Source organism: Muscardinus avellanarius (genome assembly GCF_963383645.1).
Source record: "Muscardinus avellanarius genome assembly, chromosome: 12".
Lineage (NCBI taxonomy): Eukaryota > Metazoa > Chordata > Mammalia > Rodentia > Gliridae > Muscardinus > Muscardinus avellanarius.
The window spans coordinates 44806525-44834092 of NC_137798.1; the positions used below are offsets into that span (position 1 = coordinate 44806525).

General features: G+C 38.4%; 2 protein-coding genes across 9 annotated transcripts in view; both read left to right on the plus strand.

Annotated features, from left to right (window-relative positions):
• Nucleotides 1–22931, plus strand: part of MIA2 (MIA SH3 domain ER export factor 2) — a gene marked incomplete at both ends in the record, with an annotated part of 118508 nt that extends 95577 nt beyond the window's left edge. For all 8 annotated transcript variants that reach the window (XM_080708204.1, XM_080708207.1, XM_080708205.1 and 5 more), the window contains 5 exons: nucleotides 185–343; nucleotides 9984–10106; nucleotides 18791–18849; nucleotides 19527–19761; nucleotides 22765–22931. In XM_080708204.1, the coding sequence (XP_080564330.1) occupies nucleotides 185–343; nucleotides 9984–10106; nucleotides 18791–18849; nucleotides 19527–19761; nucleotides 22765–22931 (743 nt within the window). The remainder of the gene's footprint in view (nucleotides 1–184; nucleotides 344–9983; nucleotides 10107–18790; nucleotides 18850–19526; nucleotides 19762–22764) is intronic.
• On the plus strand, nucleotides 17148–17453 carry LOC308271704 (non-histone chromosomal protein HMG-14; the record flags this gene model as incomplete). The annotated part of the gene is made up of 1 exon (XM_080708214.1): nucleotides 17148–17453. One exon carries the CDS (start codon nucleotides 17148–17150, stop codon nucleotides 17451–17453), a length of 306 nt encoding a protein of 101 aa, XP_080564340.1.
• Nucleotides 22932–27568: the final 4637 nt, after the last annotated feature.

Here is a 27568-nt window from a genome sequence, read left to right on the forward strand (position 1 = left end):
CAAATTATTTCTGTTATCCTAGAATTGGCTTTGGTAGGATAGAATTATAGTCTATATTGGTCTTAGGGAAACTTAATCATTCTGTACTCTTTTCAAGTATACCTGATTTATTTGATAGGTCCTATAACACTTTTTAAGGTAAAACAGATTTGTATTTTTCTTTCTTATTTTTTTTTTTTATTAGGCTCAAGAGGCCCAGAGAATCCTCTGGACCATCAGATGAGCAATGAAAGAGGAGAATCAAGCTATGATAGGTTAACCAATCCTCATAGAGCACCTTCTGACACTGGGTCCCTGTCACCTCCATGGGAGCAGGACCGTAGGATGATGATCCCGCCATCAGGTATGTAAAAACAATAGTTATTTATATTTGAAAGGCAGCTAATATGTGGAACATATCAGAATAGAAGAATATGTATTCTCTGCCTTAAAAACCATGATGCATTTTAGAACAAAACAATAACAGGTTTCTAAACTGATAATAAGAGGTAAGTTTTCACATTATAGAAGTTGTTCCCACCCCTCCCCTGCCTATAGAATGTATTTATTGTTTTTGTTGGTTTTAAAAGTAATATATAGCCAGACCTGGTGGTGCAGGCCTGTAATCTCAAGTACTTGGGAGGCTGAACAGGGAGATTTCAGGTTTGAGGCCCACCTTGGCGCTTAGCACTTAGCAAGACCCTGTTTCAGAATAAAATATGGGCTGGGAAGGTGTCGCTTAGAGTTGGAACATCTCTGAGTTCAATCTCTAGGATAAAAAAAAAAGAATATATGCTTATTTTAGAAAATCTAAATGATGCGGAGACTTATAATTAGAAAGGTGAACAATCTCCCTTATCCTCTCAGCATGTCCTCCCAGTATTTAGTTATATTATCTTATAGGGTCGACCTCCGGGCTACAACCCCAGACCTATTTTATTTTTTATTTGGAAATAGGGTCTTGCTAAGTTACTTAGAACCTCAATAAGTTACTGAGGCTGTTCTTGAACCTGCAGTCCTCTTGTCTCAGCCTCTCAAGTACTGGGATTATAAGTGTGTGGCACCACACCTGGCTATCTTTTAGGATTTTTAAGAAATAAATAAAAATAAGTTTTTAGAAATTTTTGTTACTTCTGTGTAATTATGCCGTTCACCTTCTTTTGTAGTTTTCTTTTCTCAATTGGTACCTCGTGGATAATATTTGAACATGTGAACAGACATAAACATACATGTACACAAATAGTTTGTACCTTTAATGTGATGGTGATTACACTTTACATGCAGTAAAATGGCAAAGAATTATAAGTTCGAATTGTATGAAGGTCAGTTTCCTTTTGGTTTTATTGCACTAGAGTTATGAAAGATTAAGAACATTGGAAGAAACTGGATAAAGGGTATGTAGGACCTTTCTGTGCTATTTTTATACCTCTCAATTTTTAATTATTTTAAAATAAAAAAATAAACTCTTATTGGGTATAATTCACATATATGAAAGTGTAAGTATTCTTAAACATATAATGTGATCTTATTTTTCATAACTTGAGTACCTACATTATTAGTACTCAGATTACTTCTCACTTTGTTTTATCAATTAGAAATATTATGTACAATTTTAGTAAAAAAAAATCTTCCTGATAAATAAGTTAATACTATTCACACATTGTCAAGTAATCAATTGAAAATTTAACAGAAATACAACTAGTCTATTATAAATTCTTTATAAATACTAAACTGCAGCAAAACCTGTGTATCAGTCCATAAGAAAAAAACTTGAACTTATTTTCATACTCAAAATGAGAATATTGCAGATTAAATTAGAGACCTTGCAAGAAAGTAATTTAGGTTGTTGATATACTTTCTTTGGTAGGTTTAGAAAAATGTCCAGGCAGGCATGGTGGCATACACTTCTAATCCCAGTACTTAGGAGGCTGAGACAGCAGGATTACAGGTTCAAGGACAGCCTCAGCAAGCAGTGAGACTTTCAGCAACCTAGTGAGACGCTATTTAAAAACAAAAAATAAGCCGGGTGTGGTGGTGCATGCTTGTAATCCTAGCACTTGAGAGGCTGAAATAGGGTTCTGGTTTGCAGACAGTCTCAGCTTTTTAGGCCTTCTGCAACTTAGAAGGACTTTGTTTCAAATAAAGAATAAAAAGTAGAGCTGGGGGGGGTGTAGCTTGGAGGTAGAATGCCCCTGGGTTCCATCTTAATACTGAAAAAAAAAAAAAAAAAAAAGAAGAGTAAAGAAAAATTTCTGTAAAATCTTTTAAGTTGTATGTATTAGTTCATTTGCCTTTTGTTTTAAAAATTAAATTGTGGTCCCATCATTTATTAAGTAAATAATTTCACTATCTTGTAGATGACTACTTCTAAGTACAACTCAGATTGTTATAGTTTGAAAATTGTAGATTTAGGTAGAAAGATATAATGGGGCAGCTGGTCATGCTGGTACATGCTTGTAATCCCAGCACTAGGGAGGCTGGGACAAGAGGATCATAGGTTTGCAGCCAGCCTCAGCTACTTAGGCCCTCCACAATTTAGTGAGACACTATTTCAAATTAAAGAATAAAGGCTGGGTGTGGTGGTGCTTGCTTGCAATCCCAGCACTTAGGAGGCTGAGACAGGAGGGTCGCACAGGTTCGAAGCCAGCCTCAGCTACTGAGTGAGGCTCTCAGCCACTTAGTGTGAGAATCTGTTTGCAAATAAAGTATAAAATAGGTCTGGGAGTATAGCCCAGAGGTAGAAAAGCTGCTGGGTTCCACCCCCAGTAACACACACACACACACACACACACACACACACACACACACACACAGAATAAAAAATTGGGCTGCCTGGGAGTATAGTTGGAGGTAAATGTCACTGCAAAAAAATTAAAAAAAGGAAGAAAGAAAGAGAAAGGCCAGCCTTGGTGGTGCATGCCATCAAGTGCTTAGTGGTGCCTTCCCAGTACTTGGGAAGCTGAGACAGGAGGATTGCAGGATCAAGACCAAACTCAGCAACTTACACCCTCAGCAATTTAGTAAAACTATTTCAGAATAAAAAAATAAACAGGTCTGGGTATGTAAGCTCAGAGATAAAATGCCCCTGTATTTAATCCATAGTAAAAAAAAAAAAAAAGAAAAGAAAAGAAACAAAGATAAAATGGGGTTGAATATACTGGCACATTCCTGTAATCTCAGCTACTCAGGAGTTGAGGCAAGAGAATCTCAAGTTTGAGGCCAGCCTTGGTGACTTAGTGAGATAAAAATTTTAAATAAAATAAAAATAAAAAGAGCTAGGGGTGTTGCTCAGTGGTAAAGTACACCTCGGTTCAATCTTCAGTGCTAAAAACAAAGAACCCCCCCCCCCATGAATAGCTTTCCCAAGTGAATGGATTTATTTATTTATTTATTGTGATAATAGGGAATTGAACCCAGGGGCATTTTATCTCTGAGCTACACCCCCAACCCTGTTTTATTCTTTATTTTGTTTCCTTGGATTTTTTTGGATTTTCTACTTTGATTTTGTATATTTTTTTATACTTTTTTCGATTGTATTTTATGGGGCAGAGGATCGAATCCAGAGCTTTGCGCGTGCTAGGCAAGCGCTCTGCCACTGAGCCAAATCCCCAACCTCTTTATTCTTTATTTTGAAACAGGTTCTTACTCAGTTGGGTAGTGCCTCACTAAGTAGCTGAGGTTGGCCACGAACCTCTGATCCTCCTGTCTTGGCCTCCTACATTCTGGGATTACAAGTGTGCACCACTATGCCCAGCTAAGTGGATGGATTTAAATGTGAATGTTATAGTTTTAGTTTTAAATAATTATAATTTGTTTAATTTTTGTAATAATTTTCACTGAACATTTTATGTAAAGATACTGGCTTAGAGAATAAAAGGAAGTACATTCCCAAAATTTGGTGTGATTGCTTGGCTGTTGTGGCACATGCCTGTAATCCCAGTATGTATGTATGTATGTATGTATGTATGTATGTATGTATGTATTTATGTATTTATTTATTGTGTGGTACTGGGGGTGGAATCCAGGGGCTTTTCTATCTCCAGGCTATACTCCCATACCTATTTTTAATTTATTTAGAAACAAGGTCTTAATTAGTTGCTGATAGCCTCACTTTAAGTAGCTGAGGCTGGTTTCGAACCTGTATGATCCTTCTGTCTCAGCCTCCCAAGTGCTGGGATTACAGTTGTGTGCCACCACACCCAGCTATGTAATCCCAATATTTAGAAGACTGAAGTAGGAGGTTCACAGGTTAGGGTTGATCTCAGCAACTTAATAAAACCCTGTTGGGGGAAAAAAATAGGTGGGAATAGGAGTGTACTTTCCAGGTAGAATGCTCCTGGTTCAATCCCCAGGAACAAAAAGAAAAAAGTGTAGTTATTTACTTATATGAATGGTTAATATAAAATGAACATAATATTGAAATGGATGTTTTTCTACAACACTCTGTACAGTAGAACCTTTTACAATGATGGGAGGCTCTTCATCTGTACCATTCAGTATAGTAGTCACTAGGCACTTGTGACTTGTGAGCCCTTTATTTTTTGTACTGAGAATTGAACCCAAGGGTGTTCTCCTTTTGAGCTACATCCCCAGCCCTTAAAAAAATTATGATAAGTTGTTGAGGGTCTTACTAAGTTTATGAGGCTGGCTTTGAACCTGTGATCCTCCTGTCTTAGCTACCTAGGTACTGGGATTACAGACATGCTCCACCATGCCTCTTGTATAGTTCTTATTGCTGAGAATTGCTTTGGCTATTCTAGGTCTTTTGTTTTTCCATATGAAGTTTATGATTAATTTTTCTAGATCTGTGAAGAATGACATTGATATTTTGATAGGGACTGCATTGACTGTAGATCACTTTTGGTAGAACGGCTATTTTGCTAATATTTATTCATTCTGCCTACCCAAGAGCAAGGGAGAGCTTTCCATCTTCTTAGATCTTCAGTTAATTTCTTTAATGTTTTATAAATTTCATATAAAGGCGAAAACTCCTTGGTTAGGTTTTTTTCTAGGTATTTATCTTTTTTGAGATTGTGAATGGATTTGTTTTCTAGATTTCTTTCTCAGTGGATACATGATTGACATATAGGAAAGCTCCTGATTTTCTTAGATTGATTTGTATCTCACTACTTTGCAGAATTTGTTAATCAGCTTTAGAAGTCATTTGGTTGAGGTTTTTTTTTTTTTTGGTTCTATAAATATAATATCATGTCATTTGAAAATAGAGATAATTTCAGTTCTTTTTATTCTATTTGAATTCCTTTGCTATTCTTCTCTTGTGTTATTGCTTGGCAAGAATCAAACGTACTATATATTGAAAAGGAGTGGTGATAGTGGGTGTCCTTGTCTTATTTTAAAGGGAATTCTTACTGTTTTTCCCCATTCAAAATTGATGTTGGCTTTGAGTTTATTGTATATTGCCTTAATGATGTTGAGGTAAATCTCTTTTCATTGTTTGCAGTGCTTTTTGACATGAATGGGTGTTGGGTTTTGTCAAATGCTTTTTCAGCATCTATTGAGTGATCATGTGATTTTTTTTCTTAGTTCTCTTTATGTGGTGAATAACATGTATTGCTTTGGGTATGTTGAACCACCCTTGCTTTCCTGGGATGAAACTAACTTGGTCATGGGGTACAATTTTCTTGACCGACCTTCCTTCCTTCCTTCCTTCCTTCCTTTTTTTGTAGTACTGGGGATTGAATCCAGGGGCATTCCACCTCTGAGCTACACCTCCAACCCTATTTTTTATTCTTTACTTTGAAACAGGGTTTTACTAAATTTAAGAGGGCCTTACTAAGTGGCTAAGGCTGGCTGCGAACCTGTGATCCTCCTGTCTCAGCCTCCCACATACTGGGATTACAAGGGTGCACCACCAGGCCTGGTTTTTGATGTGGTTTTGCATGTACATCGTTAATATTTTATTTAGAAATTTTCATTTATGTTTATCAGTGACATTGGTCTGTAATTTTCTTGAGGAATCTTTATTCAGTTTTGGTATTAAGGTGATGGTAGCCTCATAGAAGGAGCTTGGAAGTTTTCCATCTCTTTTGATTTCATGGAATAATTTGTGAATTTTGGTTTAGTCTTCTGTAAAGGTTTTGTAGAAATTAACTAGGAATCCATCTGGACCTGGCCTCTTCTTTAATGGGAGGGTTTTTATTCTATCTCTTTGCTTGCTGTTGGTCAGTTTAGGTTTTCTTGATTTAACCTAGGTAGGTTGTATGTGTCTAGAAATCTGTCAGTTTTTTCTGTGTTTTCCAGTTTATTAGATATAAATTTTTAAAATAGTTTCTGATGATTCTCTGGGTTTCCCCACTGTCTTTGGTGATATCTCAGTTTTTATTTCTTATTTTAATAATCTGGGTGGATGATCATTTCAAAGAACTGGCTTTTTAATTTAGGTGGATGATCATTTCAGAGACCAGCATTTTATTTTGTTGTTGTTTTCTATTTTATTGATTTCAGCTCTGATTTTATTTCCTGCCTTCTACTGGCCTTGGTATTAGTCTGTTCCTGTTTATCAGGAGCCTTGTGGTATGCCATTAGGTTGTTTATTTAGTGACTTTCTGTTTTTCTTATGTGGGCACTTAGTGCTATAAATTTTTCTCTTATATCTGTCTTCAAAATGTCCTGTAGCTGGGCGTGGTGGTGCATGCTTGTAATCCCCGCACTTGGGAGGTGGAGACAGGAGGATCGCACAGGTTCGAAGCCAGCCGCACTGGCTTAAGAGACCCTGTTTCCAAATAAAATAATATAAAATAGGTCTGGGAGTGTAGCCCAGAGGTAGAAGGGTTTCCAGGAACCCCAGTACCACCCCCTCCCCAAAAAATGTGTCCTGTAGATTTTGGCATGTCGTGTCTCTATTTTCATTAATTCTAGGATTTTTTAAATTTCTCCCCTTATTTCATCTCTGATCTACTCCCTCTTTCATGAGTGTATCATTGAGTCTACATGCATTTATGTAATTTCCTTTGGTCTTTCTGTTGTTGATTTCTACTTTGATTTCATTGTGATCTGAAAAGATGTAGAGAATTATATTACATTTAAAAATATTTGCTGGTACTTGCTTTATGACCCAGAATGTGGTCTGTTTTGGAGAAGGCTCCAAGAGCAGCTGAGAAGAATGTGTATTCAGCTGTCGTTTAGATTATTCTGTATATGTTTAGTAGGACCATTTGATTTATAGTGTTCTTTAGGTCTGAAGAATCTTTATTCACCTGGAAGATTGATCTAGTGCTACAAGTGGTGTGTTGTAGTCTCCCAATATAATTATATTTGGGTCTATTTGAGACCTAATAATGTCCTGAAGAGTTTGTTTTGTAAAAGTGTGTGCACCCAAATTTGGGGCATAAATGTCTACTATCATTACATCTTCTTGTTGGGTTGTTCCTTTGGTTAATAAGTGACCCACTTTGTCTCTTCCGATATGTTTTAGCTTAAAGTTAGTGTTGTCAGATATGAGCATTGCTACTCCTATTTGTTTTCAGTCTCCATTTGCATATTATATCTTTTTTCATCCTCTCACCTTTAGCCAGTAGATATCTTTGCCTGTAAGATGAGGGAGGTGCATTTAGAAGCATAATATTGATGCATTATCTTGAGACCTGATTAAGAAAGTATTGAGAAGTTTGCAGATTTTCCCCTTTTGTCTCATTCCCCAGCTCTGCCATTTAGTCACATCTGGGTTTGAAGTAAAAAGGGAGAACTCCATTTATATCTCACTGGTTGTGGTTGGCCTTCGCTTTCACAGGGCCTGTTCTGACCTATTGACAGCTTTTTGCTGAGATTCTGAAGTGGTGTATACATGTGCTTTCAGGACTATCTGGATCTTTCTCTCCTCAGTCACATCATCTGACCCTTGGGAGCTCATTAATTTTCATTCTCTCCTTTCTCTCCTTTGACTCTGTTTTTGCTATGTGGTTTCCTTGGTTTTGTGTGGGAGAGAGATTTTAGTGAAGTCCCATGGGGCTGAGTCAGATGAGGAGTGGCATATCTACCAGTGATTATATACATTTCACATTATGAATTGCTGCTAGGGCCATTGTGGAAAGCAGTCTGGGGCTATTTGTTCATATTTCTGATACGATAGAAGAGAGCCACAGATTTCGCCCTCTTGGACTCCTCCATGTATTTGGACTTGGACACATGCATACCTAACTCAGCAAAGTGATGCACACCTAATCACTTCTCAAGGGTGACTACCTCTTCAAGAACAATGAGTTCTATATGGACTTGGGAATTGCCATTTTGTCATCATATATGACCCTTAGGGACAACAGATGGTGGCTACATGCACTTCAGTTAGAGTGTTTCCAAGTCTTGTCTATCCAGTTGTCCTGATCTCAGCATTGTGAACCTTCTATTCATTTAGGATGTTCAAAATACCAACATAGCATAGTTTCAAAATGTTGACATTAGAGCCAGGCGCAGTGATATATGCCTGTAATCCTAGCACTTGGGAGGCTAAGACAGAAAGATTGCAGGTTTGAGGCCAATTTAAGAATAAAAAATAAAATAGGGCTGGGGGTGTAGCTCAGAGTTCATTTGCCTTTGTGTTCAATTCCCAGTAACCTGTCCCCAACCTCAAATGTTGATTAGTGCAGATTTGACAAATGATAATTTCTAAAAGATGCTCTTTCTCCTTTGGTGTCAAATTGTCACCTGTTTTTTTTAAAAAAAAATTGTGTGTGGGGAAGCAGGTGCTAGGGATGGAACCTAGGGGCATTCTACCTCCGAGGTATACTCTTAGCCCTATTTTTAATTCTTTATTTCGAAACAGGGTCTCACAAAAACGAAGAGGGCCTCACTAAGTAGCTGAGGCTAGGTGAGAACCAATATCCTCCTGTCTCAGCTTCCCAAGTACTAGGATTACAAGTGTGCGCCACCAACTCAGCTTAAAAATTTCTTGCTATGCTTACAACATTGTTTTGTTTTCTTTCCCTAGCTTTCTTCTTAGGATCTTTGATATGTTGATGTATTTACTTCAGTCTATAATAATAATAATAATAAATAGTAGTAACTCAAATTTAAATAAACTTACCTATAAATATATTTTAAAGCCGGGCATGCGTGGTAATGGATGCTTGTAATCCCAGTACTTGGGAGACTGAGACAGGAGGATTGCAGGAGATATATGTTCACACACACACACAAACACACATACGCATATTGCAGGATATATGTACACACATACATACATATATATATATATATTTATTTAAACTTCTATTTTCACATATTCTAAAGAGATAACTTGTTTAAAGATTTCATATTTAAATTTAACTTTTTTATATTTTATTTTTGTCGTCTTAGGGATAGAACCCAGAATCCTGGGGTATACTACCTCTGAGCTACACCCTCAGTCCTATTTTATTTTTTATATTGAAGTAGGGTCTTACTAAGTTGCAGAGGGCCTTGCTCAGTCTAGCCTTGAACCTGTGATTTTCCTGTCTTAGCCTTCCAGTTACTGGAATTATAATGTGTCACTACACACATTTTACAAATTTTTTTGTGTGTTTGTGGTACTGGGGATGGAACCCAGGGGCTTTCTAATTCTGGGCTACACTCCCATACCTGTTTTACATTTTTTTTTAAATTTGGAAATAGGGTCTCACTAGGTTGCTGAGAGCTTTAGTAAGTGGCTGAGGCTGGCTTCGAATCTGGCTATCCTCCTGTCTCAGTTTCCCAAGTACTGGGATTATAAGCGTGCACCACCATGCCTGGCTCACTTCACACATTTTAACTTACATTTTTATCACAGTAGTAATTGAAACTCTTAAAAGCAAATTAACATTTAGTAGCAAATTATACTTGTGTATAATACAAAAGCAAAGTTTTTGCCCATAGCAAATGATTTTTTTCTAAAATTATTTACTGTTATATACCAATAATAAGGGCCTCCGTTTTGTAGGAAGCAAGAGAAATATCTAAGTTCAATTTATTAAACTTAAATAGACTAGATTTATCTTTATATTAATGATGATATTTTAAAACTTGTTTTCTAGGCCAACCATATCCTGATCCAGCTCTTCCTCTACAAAGGCAAGATAGATTTTATTCTAATTCTGGTAGACTATCTGGACCAGCAGAACTCAGAAGTTTTAATATGCCTTCTTTGGATAAAGTGGGTAAGAAGTATATGTGTGTGTATAAATATTTGTGGCATACTAAAGAACTGGAAGCTAAATGAAAGACTAATATTGTTATCTCTGGTAGCTCTTAAAGCCAAAATCTCTTTCTAGCAACTTTCTGGTTTATGTATCTTATAATACTGTACACAGATTTGGCATCTAAATGTATTGTGGTGGTTGATTTGAGCACCATGGTAGTGGGTTTATCATATGTACTTAGGATGATTAAATTTTACTCTGGCTAATTTTAAAAAGTTATCAGTGTACTTATATATATTTTGTTTATTAAACAGGGAAATGAGGCCACAAATGTGAATAGATAACATGAAATTGCAGCAGAAAAGTTTTTTTTGTTTTTGTGGTACTGGGGTATTGAACCCAGAGCATTCTCCCTTCGAGCTTCACCCCCTGCCCAATTTTATTTCTTATTTGGAAACAGGGTCTCGATAAGTTGATGAGAGTCTCACTACTTGCTGAGGCTGTCCTCAAACCCAGGATCCTCCTGTCTCAGCCTCCCACGTATTAGGATTATTTGTAAGTATGTGTACCACTCTCAGCCAGAAAAGTAATTTGAGTGCATGTTCTATTGATGGTTTAATCAGTTAACCTTTTGAACATTTCATACTTGGACAGATTTAAGTAATATTTACTGAGAAATCTACTATTTGTTAGGCACCCATTTACTTATATTACCTTAATAGAAAACCACCAAAGTTGAGAAATATATGTATTTAGTGTAGCAGTCAAAAGTGTATAACAGGCCAGGCATGGTAGTACATGCTTGCAGTCCCAGTACTTGGGAGGCTGAGACAGGAGGAATATGGATTCGTGGCCAGCCTCAGGTACTTAGTGAGACCCTCTGCAACTCAATGAGACCTTATTTCAAAAATAAAAAATATAAAATTAGGTTGGGGGTGTAGCTTGGAGATAGAATGCCCCAGGCTCCATTCTCAGTATTGCAAAAAATAAAAAATAAAAGCCGGGCATGGTGGCGCATGTTTGTAATCCCCCGTGCTTGGGAGGCTGAGACAGGAGGATCGTGAAGGTTCTTCTGGGGTCCAGCCCTAGCAGGAGTCGGGGGTCATGTGTTGGTGAGAGAAGAGTCAAGGTCGAGAGAGAAAACACTGACACAGGAGATCAGATGCAAGCTTTTCTGACTTATTCAGGACTTGCTACAATCTTTATACTTTCTTTCTTGGCAGGATAGACAAAACCACAGTCATGCAAGCAGAAAACTTAAAGGACAGAAAAAGTCTTTAACAGACTTCAGGGCAGGGTGCCAGATATTTAATAAATCGTAGAAAGTATGCTTTGCCTCATATCACAAGGTCAGCTTGAACTTAATGTTATATGTTGGCCCAGACTTTGTCCTTGGGGAAAAAAAGATCTTTGCTGACTGAGTCTCTCACATGTCACTGCCCATCTATTTTAGTTATAATGCTTATATATAAAATTCCAGTTACACATAATAATATAAATAATCTTAAAATGATTCTTTTTAAGAAGATGATGCTGATCATACTCACAGGGGACTTGGGCTTTTGTGAGTCCCCAGGCCGAGCTTTTGCTCAGGTCCTGCACGAGATGCTGTAGCAGGTTCGAAGCCAGCCTCAGCTGGGTTACGAGACCCTGTTTCCAAATAAAATATAAAATAGGTCTGGGAGTGTAGCCCAGAGGTAGAAGGCCCCTGGATTCCATCCCCAGTACCACACACAAAAAAAGTACATAAATTTTTTTTTTTTTTTTTTTTTTTTTTGATGGTACTGGGGTTCCTGGAAGCCCTTCTACTTCCGGGCTACACTCCCAGACCTATATTCACATTTTTATTTGGAAACAGGGTCTCCTAAACCAGCACGCGCGGCTGGCTTCGAACCTGTGCGATCCTCCTGTCTCTGCCTCCCAAGCGCGGGGATTACAAGCGTGCGCCACCACGCCTGGCAAAGTACATAAAATTTTTAAGTAGTCCTGGGCGTGGTGGCACATGCTTGTACTCCCAGCATTTATTTGGGAGGTTGAGACAGGAGGATCACAGACTTATGGACAGCCTCAGCTACCTAGTGAGGCCTCTGCAACTTAGTGAGACCCTGTTTCAAAATAAGAATAAAAAATAGGGCAGGGGGTGTAGCTTGGAGGTAGAATGCCTCTGGGTTCCATCCTTAATACCGCAAAAAAAAAAAAAAAAAAAAAAAAGTAGGAAATTAAAAAAAATTATTGGTAAGAGTTTCCTCAGGAAAGGTTGTAATACTGAGAGTGGGGAATATTATCCAGTATTTTTAGTATTTGTTTTAGAATATCAATACTTTTTGAATAAGAAGCAAAGAGGTAGACCCATAGTCTATAAATTTTTGTTACTAGTTTTTTTGTTTTTTTTTTTTGGTGTGTGTGGTACTGGGAGTTGAACCTGAGAGCCTCACTAAGTCACTGAGGCTGTCTTTAACCTGTGAGCCTGCTGCCTCATCCTTCTAAGTAACTGAGATTACAGGTTTGTACTATATCTTAATATATAGTCAGTTTTAATTAAGATTTTTTTGTTTGGAGTTTGAAATTGTTTTAAACATAATGAAAGTATATATGTGAATAAACATCTACTTCTAAGCTAATGCTATTTAAAAAATTTTATATATCTCCAACTTTTTCCTAATCAAGCAGTAACTACTTTAGTAACCTAAGTTCCTACTGTTTAGGTGTCCTGCATGACATGGCTGTTACAGAATTTAGTAAAGTATAGTCTCTGCCTGTAAGCTGCTAATAAATAAGGAGAAAAACCACATATTTATGCTTAATTAATTACAAGGCAGAAGGGTCAGGAAGAACTCCATGAAGGAAATGGTACTGGAGCTTTTTTTGTTTTTGTTTTTTGTTTTTGCGGGTCTGGGGATGGACTCCAGGGGCATTTGACCTCCGAGCTATTCCCTCTGCCCTATTTTTTCTTCTTTATTTTGAAACAGACTCTCACTACGTTGCAAATGGCCTCACTAAGTAGGCTGTCCGCGAACCACGATCCTCTGGTCTCAGCCTCCCAAATACTGGGATTGCAAGTGTGCTCCACCACGCCTGGCTTCTGGAGCTGCTTTTGAGGGAACTTGAAAAATTAACTGAGCATGAACAAAAATAAAAGAGACAATATAAGTCATTGATGGATTATAACTATATACTGAACTTTTAATCAGTTGACAGTTTGTTATGAGGATTTAGTGAATGTGTGGAAGTGTTTTGTAAATAGTACAAATCTGTGTAAATAGTATATATTAACTTGTCATTGTATGTATCTATAGTCTATGTATATGTTAGCTTATATATCTATAAGTTTGTCAGTGTATATCAGTACATAAAGAAAAATGGTGTGACAAATGGTTGGAACACTGACTAGAACTGGTACACAGCAAACATTTACTGAATGAAAATGCATTATCATTTAATCTCTTGATAACCTTGTGAAGTAGATACTTTTACAATTCTCATTTCATAGATGAAGAAACAGGCTAAAAAAAAGATGCTCAAGATCTTGGGAAATATTAGAGGCACAATGTGAATACGTGTCTGACTCCAGAGCCGTGGCCTCGATCACTATACTTCATTGAACACACAGGGTAGTGGAACCAGCCACTGATACACTTTAACATAATCATGCTTTGCATAATGATAGGGATATCAGAGGAATGCCTCGCTAGGGAATTTTATTGCTTTATGAATATCAGAGTGTGTTTAATGAAGTAAGATGCTATATTATCACTGTGCAGTTATAATCATATGGGACCACGATTGTATATGATTGAAACACTATTATGCAAGTCAGGCTTGGTGGTGCTTGACTGTAGTCCCAGTAGTTGAGGGGCTGAGACAGGAATATTACAGCTTTGACGCCAGTGCACAATAACATAGCAAGACCCTGTTTCAAACTAATAAAATAGGAAGCCAGATGTGGTGTCACATTCTTGTAATCCCAGTATTGGGAGGCTGAGACAGGAGGATTGCAGGTTCGAGGCCAGACTCAGCTACTTAGCGAGGCCTCCACCTGAGCTTAATGAGACCCTGTTTCAAAATAATAAAAAATAGGGTTAGGGGGGTAGCTCAGAGGTAGAGTGCCCTTGGGTCCAATCCCCAGTTCGGGAAAAACAAAAAACAAAAACAAGCCAACAAAGATTGGTGGTCTAGCGCAGTGGTAGAACCCTAGAACCCCTAGGGTACAGCCCCCCCCCCCCGTACCTCCTACCCAGAACAGACACACATAGGAGAAGGGAACAGTGCGGTATGTGCTGAAAGCTTACTGTAGCAGACACTGGTGATTACTGTATGTAGGTGAAGAGGACCTCAGCATTCTTTATACATATATGAGAACATAGGTGGCTCTAAATTCAGATGAGTTATTAGTAGTTTGAGTGTGAGATAGTAAAGAAAAACTGATTGGAGGGAGTAGCATGTCAGCTGAGAATTTAAAGAGCTTTTTGTAAAAATTTTATTTATTTTTATTTTTATTATTTTTTATTATTTTTTATTTTTGTAGTGGTACTGGGGTTCCTGGAAGCCCTTCTACCTCCAGGCTACACTCCCAGACCTATTTTATACTTTTTATTTGGAAACAGGGTCTCTTAAGCCATCGCGGCTGGCTTCGAACCAGCGCGATCCTCCTGTCTCTGCCTCCCAAGCGCGGGGATTACAAGCGTGCGCCACCACGCCAGACCTCAGCTGAGAATTATTTGGACCAAAATGATGATGATTTTCTAGGATGAGAGAATGGAATATTTCAAGTTTTAGAGTTAAAGGTACCTGGTAAATTAGGGTTGCAATATGGAGCATGAGTCAGGGAATATCTCCTATTAGCTGAAAAAGTAAGCATTGTATAAATTTTTGCAAGGCCTTGCAGAACTCTGTTCAGTAACTTGGATCTTATTCCCAGAATAATGGGAATACGTTGAAAGATTTTAAGCAAAGTAGTAATACAGTAAGATCTGCATTTTAGAGGAGTTTCTGTGGTTGTGCTATGGAGATTAGATTGGAGGCAGTAGACTGACAGGAATCTAAATGAGTGATGGTGATGATTTAGTAATGGGTGGGATAGGTCGATGTGAATACCCATGGGAAAAAAGAGATTCAGTAGTATTTAGGATGTATATGGAATTTCTGAAGGAGAGAATGAAGGGAGAATAGGACCGAGGGTGGCACTCTGAATATACCACCACTTAAAGATGGTCAGAGCCAGGTGTGAGGATGGCACATATCTGTAATACCAGTACTTGGGATTCTGAGACAGGAGGACCATAAGCTCAAGACCAGCCTCAGAAACTTAGCAAGAACCTCAGTAATTTACTGTGCCCTTTATTCATGGGGAATATGTTCTGAGACCCCTGGTATGTGTCTGAAACCTTGGGTGGTACTGAACTCTATGTATGGAGTTTCCTAAATGCCCCACAGTACTATGATACAGGGACAGTTTGACTGATAGATGGCTAGTTAGTGACTAATGGGCCGGTAGTATATGCAGAGTAGATACACCAAACAAAGGATTGATTCCCATCCTGGGCAGGATAGAGTGACATGATGTGAGATCTCATCATGCTACTCAGAAAGGCACACATCTGAAACTTATGAATTGCTTTCTCTTGGATTTTCCACTTAATATTTTCATACCATTTTACAGTGGGTAACTATAACCACAGAAAATGAAACTATGGAAAAGAAGGGGACTACTGTAATGTAAGTTAAGGACTAGAGGCATCTGTTTCTACTTAGCATGTGAAGAGATTTTCACATCTTGGGGAAAGTAATTACCATGGAGTAGTCCATGTTGCAAATAGTTGCAGTAAGATGAGGGTAAAATGGGAGGAATTTTGAATATGTATAGAACAACTTTTGTGTATGTGTGCTACTGAGATTTAAACCCAGGGGCATTGTACCTCCAAGCTTCACTCCAGCCCTTTTCAAACAGGGTCTTCCTAAGTTACTTAGAGTCTTGCTAAGTTCTGAGGCTGGCCTTAGACCTCAGATTCTCCTCACTCAGCCTCCTGAGTACTGGGAATGCAGGTGTGAACCACTGAACCTTGCCTGTGTAGACCAGGTCTTGATTGTGAAATAGACAGGTAGCTATAAAAGGATTCTTTTTCTCCCTCTTAATTTTGAATAGTCAGGAGAGACTTGGATTCGCAGAAAGGGTGGAAGGAATCAAAAGAAAGAGGAAGATCCTCGAGGAAGCTGGAGGACAGGGATTCTGAGCACAGGATAAGGGTCATAGGTTGTCTAGGACCTTTTTCCATGATAGTAGGAGGAAAAGTTAGAATATAGTCACAGTATGTTTTTATGTTTGATGACAAAAGTTAAGGGATTGTATAACTGGTACAATTTTGAGGAGAAGGAAGTTGGAAATTGCTGTGTAGAAATTAGGCTTAGAAGAGCTGAGCCTGGTGGTACATGGTTGTAAACCGTAATCCCAGTAGTTGGGAGGCTAAGATAGGGTTTGAGGCCAGCTTTCAGCTACTTAGTGAGGCCCTGTTTCAAAATAAAGAATGAAAAATCAGGCTGTGGGTATAGCTCAGAGGTAGAATGGCCCTGGATTTAATTCCCAGCACCACAAAAAAAAAAAAAAAAAGGAAAGAAAGAAAGACAGAAAGGAAAGAAAGAAAGGAAGGAAGGAAGAAAAGGAAAAAAGAAAAAGAAAAAAGAAATTAGGTTTAGAAGACACAGAAGGCTGAGCAGTGTACAGCTTGAAGATGGTGGAAATACTGAACTGGTGCCAGTCTGCATGACTGTTTTGTTTTTTGTTGTTTGTTTGTTTTACTCCCAGCAGTCCTAAGTGTCTTGATATAGGCAAAGTTGAAGCAGAGATCTGGATGAATCTAGGCTTGAAGTGTTTTGAAACACAACTGAAAAATGACCAGTAGGACAGAAATATTGATAACTGGATGAAGAGATAGGCTTTGGAGTTGAGTTAATTAGAAAAGACTAGAAGAAGGTTAGAAACAGAGGTCAGGGCCGGCAGCGCAGCTTCGGAAGGCCCCGCGCCCGGCCCGCAGCCCCGCAGCCCCGCAGCCCCGCGCCGCCAGGATGCCCAAGAGGAAGGTCAGCTCGGCGGACGGCGCGGCCCAGGAGGAGCCCAAGCGGAGGTCGGCGCGGCTGTCCGCCAAGCCCGCCCCGGCCAGAGCGGAGGCGAAGCCCAAGAAGGCGGCGGGAAAGGATAAATCTTCGGACAAAAAAGTGCAAACAAAAGAGAAGAGGGGAGTGAAGGGGAAACAAGCCGAAGTGGCTAATCAAGAGACTAAAGAAGACCTGCCTGCAGAAAACGGAGAGACGAAAAGCGAGGAGTGTCCAGCTTCTGACGAAGCTGAAGAGAAAGAAGCCCCGTCGGATTAATGGATTAATCCCACACCGTGTCTGTCACTGCTTCCCGGCTCCCTTCTTGTACAATCCAGAGGAATATTTTTATCAACTATTTTGTAAATGCAAGTTTTTTAGTAGCACTAGAAACATTTTTAAGAAGGAGGGAATCCCACCTCATCCCATTTTTTAAGTGTAAATGATTTTTTTTAGAGGTGAAACCATTTGCTGGTTGTCGTATTTTTTTGGTACAACCAGAAAATAGTGGGCTATTGGATTGTGGGCGGCTTCGACTGTCTTTGGTGTCAGCCTAACATTCCATAGGCGGGGGTTAGTTTTATATCCTACAAAACAAAGCATACTAAGTGGGAATCTGGAGTCGCAGTCACGCATTTAATGTCTTGAGTATCTTAAGTTCTGTCTCCATGTTACTTTTGATTAGAATTGCTTCCTCAAGAAAACCACTCCCTGGTCATCGCCCTGTCAGAGCAACGTGTTCTGTAACATCTTTGGTCGTGGTAGTCCAGTTTTCTTAATAATTTTCTTTATGTGCTGTGAAAGATTGGAAATTTGCATATGTAGTGTATATGATATAAATTGTGAATTGGTGAGGCTTAACAGCTTATCAGCATTTTAAGATATGGCACTTGATACCTCTTGTGAAAATTTGCCTCCAAATTTGAAGCTGGAAATTCACTGGAGTAACTGAAAAGGAATCACAATATGAGGCTTTTTAGATTTTCGGTACGTGAGTTACATGTGTACAAAGTGAAGTGTCTGTGAACTGATCCTTGACAACCAATAAATCTCAATAATGACAATGTTTGGAAAAAAAAAAAAAAAAAAAAAAAAAAAAGAAACAGAGGTCAGAGGGCAGGAAGCCTCATATGTCCAAGGACAGATGTAGTAAGTGACTAAATGAGAAAGCTCGAGAGAATAGGTAGTTGGAGTCAGGAAAATTGGCATTTTTATCTTCAGAGACAGCACTTTTTGACAATAGAGTCTGGAAACATTTATTTAGAAATAGGGGGTAAATTTAGATGGCTAGACTATGTTACTTGGTGAAGGAATGAAGGAAGGAGGAAAAAGAAGGAAGGGCGAGCAGGAGAAAGGAGATGAGATGGTGCTGCTTTCTGAATGTTCTCTTGTGAGGCTGCTGCAGAAGGGGGTTGTATAGGAACCAGCTGGAAAAACATCACTGAGTGCCAAAGTTTCTGTGGGCCTCAAGCTACTCTTGGTCCCCTGATATAGAATGCTGGTGTCATGCTGGCTTCTCTGCCTCCAGTAGGAAATAGTGTCCTTTGTGATTTGGAAATAACCTAAATATGAAGTGCTCTATCATGTATATTTCATGGTTTAACTTTTATGTCTAGATGGGCCGATGTCTTCAGAAATGGAATCCAGTAGAAATGATACCAAAGATGATCATGGTGTAAGTACTGAAACTATATTTTATCTGTGTATTTAAGAGCCTCCTAATCTTTTGGCTTACCAGAAGAGAAATATATTAATCTTCTGTATGACATAAAGCTATTTCTTTCTTGACAAATACTTAACATTAAGCTTTTTGACATTAAACTTCATATTTAACATTAAGCCTTTTGTTTTTGAATTGTAACCGATGGAGATAAAGTACAACTTTTAGGCAGGTTAGGGGTTTTAGTTAGTTTACTAGTTAAACAAGGTTTTGTATTTTCTCCCTTGGATTTTTATTTGAGTGTTTTAAGTACGTTTTTGTTTTATTACACTTATAATATTAATTTTGGGCACTTTGAAAATGTAACCTAAGCATTTTTCCATTTGTTTCTGTATATACTTGATAAAAGACTATATATTTTGATACTCTTGGAGCATACTAGTGCTTTGTTTTTAGCTAAAATAGTCCTTTGTTGGCTAAAGTTGTTTTAAATTGAGTTTATAAAATATTTATGGTAGGTAAAACCCAGCTGATGGGTTAATGTGGAAAACTAAATCTTTTCTCTGTACCTTTCTTTGACAGTCACGGTCTGTTTTCTGCATAGGTGCTTACATGTTTTTTTCTAAACCTAAGGTCAGGAAAACTTGCAAATTTTGTTGTTCTAATGATAACCACATGTCAATTTGTTAAAGAATTCAAACGTGCCTGATTCGTCACTCCCTGCTGAGAGTGAAGCAGCCGGCCCTGGCTTTGTACCTTCACCTCTTCCTCCGGTCAGAGGACCAGTGTTTGCAGCAGATCCAAGGGGTCACTTCATGAGGAGAGGACCTCCCTTTCCTCCACCTCCTCCAGGAAGCATGTACGGAGCGTCTCGAGATTATTTTCCACCAAGGGATTTCCCTGGCCCACCACCTCCTCCATTCCCAAGTAGGTCTTCTAAATCTTTAACTTAATTTGTGTTTTTACAGTAAATCAGAGATAATTACTTTTGTTGTATATTCATTTAGTAATATAGTGGAGGAACATTTTTTTTTAATGTTTTGTGAATGTACAATTCCAATTTGAGAGGGCAGTCAACCATTAGTAGACTGCAATGAGGCTTTGACTTATTTAATCACCTCAAGAAAGAGGAATTATTTTTCATTTTTTTTGTGTGTGTGTGGTACTGGGGATTGCACCCAGGGGCATTCTACCTCTGAGCTCTGTTCCCAACCCTTTATGTTTTCTATTTTTAAATAGAGTCTTGCTAAATTGCTGAGGGCCTCACCAAGTTGCTAAGGCTGGCCTCAAACCTGCGATCCTCCTCTCAGCCTCCTAAGTGCTGGGATTATAAGCATGCTAACCATGCTTGTCTTATTTCTGAATTAATTAGTTTATTTATTGTGGCATTGGAGATTGAACCCAAGGGCAGCCTACCTTTGAGCTACATTTCCAGCCCTATTTTTTATTCTTTTGTATTTTGAAACAGAGTCTTAATAAGTTGCAGAGGGCCTCACTAAGTAGCTGAGGTTGGCTGTGAACCTGTGATCCTCCTATTTCAGCCTCCAAGTACTGGGATTACAAGCATACACCACCATGCCCAGCTTATTTCTGAATTTTAATAGTCCAGAAAATTGACTTTTCTTTTTTTTGGTGGTACTGGGGATGGAACCCTTCTGCCTCCGGGTTACACTCCCAGACCTATTTTATATTTTATTTGGAAACAGGGTCTCTTAAGCCAGCGAGGGAGGCTTCAAACCTGCGCCGCCTCCTATCTCCACCTCTCAAGCTCAGGAATTACAAGCATGTGCCACCAGGCCCAGCTAAAATCGACTTTTTTTAAACAGTCTATGTTTACTAAAATTATTTGTATTTCATTTGATAGAATGAGATACTGTAATAATGAAAACAAATTATATTTTAGCATTAAAATTACTGGCTAAAATGCCAGGTGCATGCTTGTAATCCCAGCATTTGGGAGGCTGAGACAGGAGGATAAATTCACAGACAGCTTAAGCTACTTAGTGAGACCCTGTTTTAAAAATAAAAGAATAAGCCGGGCGTGGTGGCGCACGCATGCTTACAATCCTAGCACTTGGGAGGCAGAGACAGGAGGATCGTGCAGGTTCGAAGCCAGCCGTGCTGGCTTAAGAGACCCTGTTTCCAAATAAAAATATAAAATAGGTCTGGGAGTGTAGCCTAGAGGCAGAAGGGTTCCCAGCAACCCCAGTACCACCAATAAATGAATGAATGAATGAATGAATGAATGAATGAAAATAGGGCTGGGGGTGTAGCTTGGAGGAAGACTGCCCTTAGGTTCCATACCTAGTACTGGAAAAAAAAAAAAATTTACTGGCTAAAATATTTTTAAAAGTCTTTTTCCTAAGTATTCTCCATGTAGTTCTCTTTATTTAAAGCCGAGCATAGCCAGGAAGAGATAGGTTCAAGGCCAGCCTATTGGCAACTTACAGAGACCGTTTCAAAATAAAAAAGGCTAGGAGCCTAGGAGGTCTATGCCTCTGGGTTCAGTTGCTAGTACCAAATAATAAGTAAATAAAACTCAAGTTGTATTTATCATGTTTGGCCTATTTGTTTGATTTATTGAAATTCTTTTATAGTTCCATAATTTAAAAAGGACTGATTTTGATGGGTGTAGTGTCGCACACCTGTAATACCAGTACTTGAGAGGCTGAGATAGGAAGATCACAGATTCATGGCCAGCCTCAGCAACTTAGTGAGGTTGTTTTAAAATAAAAAAATATAAGTAAATTGAATAAGCTTGTAGGAGTGTAGCTCAGAAGTAGAATGTCCCTGTGTTCAATCCCAGTATTACACACGCATGTGTGCACACGCGCGCGTGCATACACACACACACCCACAAAGGGACTAATTTATTGCTTTTATAATAAAGCCATATTTTATAACTTAGTACTATAGGTTTCTGCAGAATATATAGTTAACAAATAATAGAAAAAAGGCTATTAGTTGTCTTACATAGCCATTCTCTCATTTCTCCCGTATTTTAAAAGTTTAAAGTAAATTAAAATAAATTTTGTTTGGAGACTTTTTTTTGTGGTACTAGAGATAGAACCTAGGGGCATTCTATCTCTGAGCTATACCCTCAGCCCTATTTTTTATTCTTTATTTTGAAACAGGGTCTCACTGAGTTGCAAAGGGCCTCACTAAGTAGCTGAGGCTGGCTGCAAATCGCGATCCTCCTGTCTCAGCCTCCCGAATCCTGGGATTAAAGTGTGTGCCACCACGTCCAGCTTGTTTGGAGACTTTTAAGGTAATTGTTGGTATTCTAGAAATGTTTTAGTACAATGTCAAGTCAAAATAACTAATCTGAATGCTAAGTCTGGTAAAATTGTATTACATGAGAATGTTTTTAAAGGAAATTTTGTATATACTAAAATAATTGTTTGAAAGTATTAAGATAGGACAAAAATTGTGTCTAAAATTAATAAAATTTCAACTAATTTTATGTAGTTGAAAAAAGTATATTTTTCTCAATGTAAAAATTAATCTGTAGCTTATGGTGTTCGTTTTTATTTATTTAAAAAAATTTTTTTTTTTTACAGTACTGGGGATGGAACTCAGGGCATTGTACTTCTGAGCTATACCCCCAGTCCTATTTTTTAATCATTTTTTGGTGGTGGGGGTTTTCTACTCTGGGCTATACCCCTACACCTATTTTATACTTCATTTGGAAACAGGGTCTCACTCAGTTGCTGAGAGCCTCACTAAGTAGCTGGGGCTGGCTTTGAACCTGTACGATCCTCCTGTCTCAGCCTCCCAAGCGCTGGGATTACAAGCATGCACCACCACGCCCTGCCTGGTGTCAATTTTTTAACATAAGAATAGATATTGGAAGTTATTAGCTAGTGATTAATAGGACTGCACTATAGATTATTAAAGCTAAAAATTTCTTTTATCAATTTCTTTGAACAGTGAGAAATGTCTATTCACCAAGGGGCTTTCCTCAGTATCTTCCCCCAAGAGCTGAATATTTCCCCCCACCCCCACATTCTGAAAGTAGAAGTGAGTTCCCTTCAGGGCCGATTCCACCTTCAAATGAGCCTGCTGCTGCACAGCCAGAACCACAACAAGAAACCTGACGATATTTTTGATCTCTCTTCAAAAGTAATTTTGACTTATCTCATTTTTAGTTTAAGTAACTGCTGTTACTTAAGTGATTATACTTTTGCTCAAATTGATGCTTAATGGAATTATAATTCTCAGGATAGTATTTTGTAAATAAAGATGATTTAAATATGAATCTTATGAGTAAATTATTTCCATTTAATTTTATTTTAGATAGCATAACTATTTTAATTTGATTGTCTAATCCACTATTACATAAACAATAATGGGAGTTTTTTATATGTAATCTTACAGTTGGGTATATTTTAAATTCCAAACAAAGGCTGTCTTAATTCCCAAGAAATGTATTTACTATGGTTGTAGACAAATGTGAAAATAATTTTATGCCTATTAAATACATTTTAATTGATTTAAGCTATTGTTTGGCATTGATGATAATAAAATCAGCTAATTTTTTCATAAATGTGGCTTTATAAACTAGTTTTTTTTCTTGCACCAATAACTTTGTGACGTTCAAAACTGGAGTTTTGTGGGCCTTTCTGATTTGATTCTTACAAAAAATGTCCTCCCAATTACCACCACCACACCTGGCGGGCCCTTCCTTCCTTCCTTCCTTCCTTCCTTCCTTCCTTCCTCCCTCCCTCCCTCCCTCCCTCCCTCCCTCCCTCCCTCCCTCCCCTTTCATTTTTCCTTTCCCAGTAGTACAAAAAAGAAAATCTCTTGCAGCACCCCTATCAGATTTCTCTTAAAGTAGCTGCTACTTTAAAAAATGGGTTTAGTTTGCAAAGAGTATAGGGTGTTGGTTCAGATATAAGATACCCCCAAAAGCTCATGTGTTGGCAGTAACAATATTCAGAGGTGAAATAATTGAATCAGGGCTTTAGTTTCATTTGTGGATAAATTCACGAATGACTTATTGGGTGTGTCTGCAGGCTGGTGGACTAACCTCTGAGTGTAAAGTTTCCTGCTTAGACTTTACTAATTTTTTGCCATTGTTTCTGTTAGAGAAGTCTTTTACTCTTGACTTTTGCCCACCACTATTGCTTTCTTTCTGCTTTCTTTCCTTCCTTCCTTTCTTCCCTTTCTTCCCCTCCCCTTCCTTTCATCCTTCCCTTTTTTGTGGTACTGGGGGTTGAACCCAGAGGTATTCCTTCTCTGAGCTATACAGCCTCAGCCCCCCTCCCTTTTTTGCAGTCCTGGGTAGAATGACCTAGGAGCTATACCCCCAGCCCTATTTTTTATTCTTTATTTTGAAACAGGGTCTCACGTATCCTTTTTTGTGGTAATGGGGGGGTTGAACCCAGAGGCATTTCATCTCTGAGCTATACAGCCTCAGTGCCCCGCCCCTTGTGGTACGAAGTAGAATGACCTCAAAATTATACCTCCAGCTCTATTTTTTATTTTTTTTTTAATTGGTGCATTATACATACATCATATTGGAGGAAAAACTTGTGTGGACATACATGTACAGATCACTGATTTAACCCCTACCCAATTCCCACTTCATTCCCTCCCCATCCTTCCCTCCCTTGCTCGGCTTAGTGGTTGACTTCGATATGTTTAAGTACATTGTGTGTTTTAGAGATTTTCCTCTTCCCCCCCTCTTTCCTCCTTTAGGTTGTTTTGTTTGCTCCTTTATAGGATTTCCTTTTTCATCTAGAGTTCCTCCTATGACCCATTTCTCCCTAGCTCTCACATATTAGGGAAAGCATTTGATTTCTTATTTTTTGTGACTGACTAATCTCATTTAGCATAATGTCCTCCAGTTTCATCCATTTCCCTGAAAATGATGTAATTGAGTTTTTTTTTAAATGGCTGAGTAAAATTCCATTGTGTACATATCCCACAGTTTTGTAATCCATTCATCTGTTGATGGACATCTTGGCTGGTTCCATAGTTTGGCTATGGTGAATTGTGCAGCTATGAACATAGATACATACGCATTAATTTGGTAATTTGGTTTCCTATCTTTTGGGTAGATACCCAGAAGTGGTATTGCTGGATCAAATGGTAGATTTGTTCCCATTCTTCTAAGGATTCACCATACTGTTTTCTAAAGTGGTTCTCACTGAGTTGCAGAGGGCCTCACTAAATAGCTGAGGCTGGTCATGAACCGTGATCCTCCTGTCTCAGCCTCCCAAATGTTGGGATTACAAGCATGTGCCACCATGCCTAGCAGCACTTTTTATTAATATTTTGAAACAGGGTCTCACTAAGTTGTTGAGGCTGTCCTCGAATTTGCAATCCTCCTACCTCAGTCTCCCAAGTACTGAGATTACAGGCATACACTACCACTCCCAGCCACTACTGCGTTCTTGATAGACTGCCATCTAGTTTTAGGACTTTTGCATTTGTCTGTTTCATAGTAGGTTGTGCCCTAGGCATTGTATTATAAGCAGTATAATTTGGCTACAAAAACAATCCCTCTCTCCCATTGACAGAGAATGTGACTTAGAAATCTTACATGGAATGGCATTTATTGTCCGTCAAATGTGCTTTGCTAAGAATGAGACTTTTCTTGTGTTAGATCGCTTTGAGCTAGTACATACCATTTAAGATAGCATTTGAGAAGACTTAAAATATTTTAGTCTTTGAAAATAAACCTTAAAGTATTTAAAATTATCTGAAATTCTTTAGGATTTTTAGGGACCATAGAGGAAAAATCAGTGTGGTATTGGAGAATACATCTCAAAGTGTAAATGCTGGGTCATAGAGAAAAGAAAACTTCAACTCTACAAGATGGATATTCCAATTCAGGTTCTAAATATTTCTCTCTTTTTTCCCAACACGTATCTGGGATATCTTGCCCTGACTTAAAATTTTTTCAGAAAGGATGATATAATTGCCCCGAAAAGTTACTCAATATTTATTTTCCATATTTTTTTCTATAACCAACAACCCAAATTGGTGTACTAGTTGGGTACATGGTACCCAAATTGCACTGTACTCAAATTGGTACACTGTACTGTACCAAAGTGATAATCATAGCTACCTAGTGAATCCTGGCGTGGTCAGGAGCCTGGGCTGGTGGCCTCCTCATTCTCTGTCTCTAGAGTAATGAAGGGAGCTGGGTCCATCTCACAGAGTGCCTTGGGTAGAGAGCAAACTCACTCCTCCCTGGCCAGATGAGAGTACTGCACCATACACCATGGACAGAGGGTGTAGGAGGCTGAGAAAAGTCTGTGCCTGGTGTCCAAAAAGCAGGTCAGAGGCCCAGGTGTGTGATGCCTCCAGGTGCAGCTGGTTGGGGGAGGAAGGGCTACCTGCAGGCCTCTAATTGCCTTCCTATATATCAGACATTCCTGTGTGTTGTTGGCTAAGATATGCCCTCATTGGTGTCTCAGCTAGTAGTGGTGTTATGTGTGTGCGATTACAAACTAGTCTTCTCATTAGTTTCAAAGACTTGTAATGAACAAATCCATTTGAAGTTGAAATTAATTGACATTACAGGGTATCTGAACATATTTACCACATAAAAGAGTTGTTAAATTTCTAATTCCTGCTGTATATATCTTTGAATAGTTGTAAAACAAAAAGGTTTAATGATTATCACCTGTTTGTTGGGTGTTTCTTAGTGGTAGCAGTACTACAATTGTGAAGGTTATTAATAAAATCATTTGACAATTTTATTTGAAAATTTAGAAATTTCCCTCAAATCCTTTGCCTTTTATTTTTCATCTATTATGAAGAAAACATTTTCTTTTTGGTTTGCTTCTCATTTGTATCAGTACACTATATGATTTTCTTTTTTAAAGGTACTGGAGATTGAACCCAGGGGCTCTCTACCACAGAGCTATACCCTTCACTCTTTAGTTTTTATTTTTAAACAGGGTATTGATAAGTTGCCAAGGCTGTCCTCAAACTTGTGATCCTCCTGTTTCAGCCTCCCAGGTACAGGTATGTCCCACCTGGTCTGGCTAGTATATTTTTTTATGAGTGACAGAAATGAACAATGATGAGAAGCATTGATTTAGACAGGGTCGTGTGGTCCCTGCAGATTATTCACACCTGCTTGTACGTGACTCCATTAGCACTGTGTTATTGACTGCTTCATAAAGATGTACTCTGATTCGTGTTACTAGTCCCATGGTAGCTAGTCTGCATTCTTGTGTTAAACTGTAAGCACACAGTTTTTCTCAAGCCTCACCCAGCAGCTCCTAGCTTCTTCAACAATAGGGTAGTGGGGAAAATGGAAAAGTAATTTTAGATGCATAAATTTCATAGTTTAGAAAACTGTATTTAAACTACTTAGTACTTTTATTCAAAGAAATTCTTATGTCTGAGTTATTAGGCTAATGACTGCTGAGAATGTCCGAAGAATCCAGTTTTAGATAACCAAGTCCAATCTTCATTTAAGAGATGGTGTCTGTGGCTCAAGCAGCATTAGAGCCAAAGCTCAAGACCAGAAAACTGCCATCACACTTCCCCGTTTAGTGCTTTACTACACTTACTTTTGCTTGCATGATATATATATATGTTTTTTTTTTTTTTTTTTTTTGGGGGGTGGTAGTGGTACTGGGGATTGAGTCCAGGGTCATTCTACTTCTGAGCTATACCTCCAGTCCTTTTTTTTTTTATTATTTATTTTGAAACAGGGTCTAAGTTGTAGACGGCCTCATTAAGTAGCTGAGGCTGGCCACGAACTTGTGAT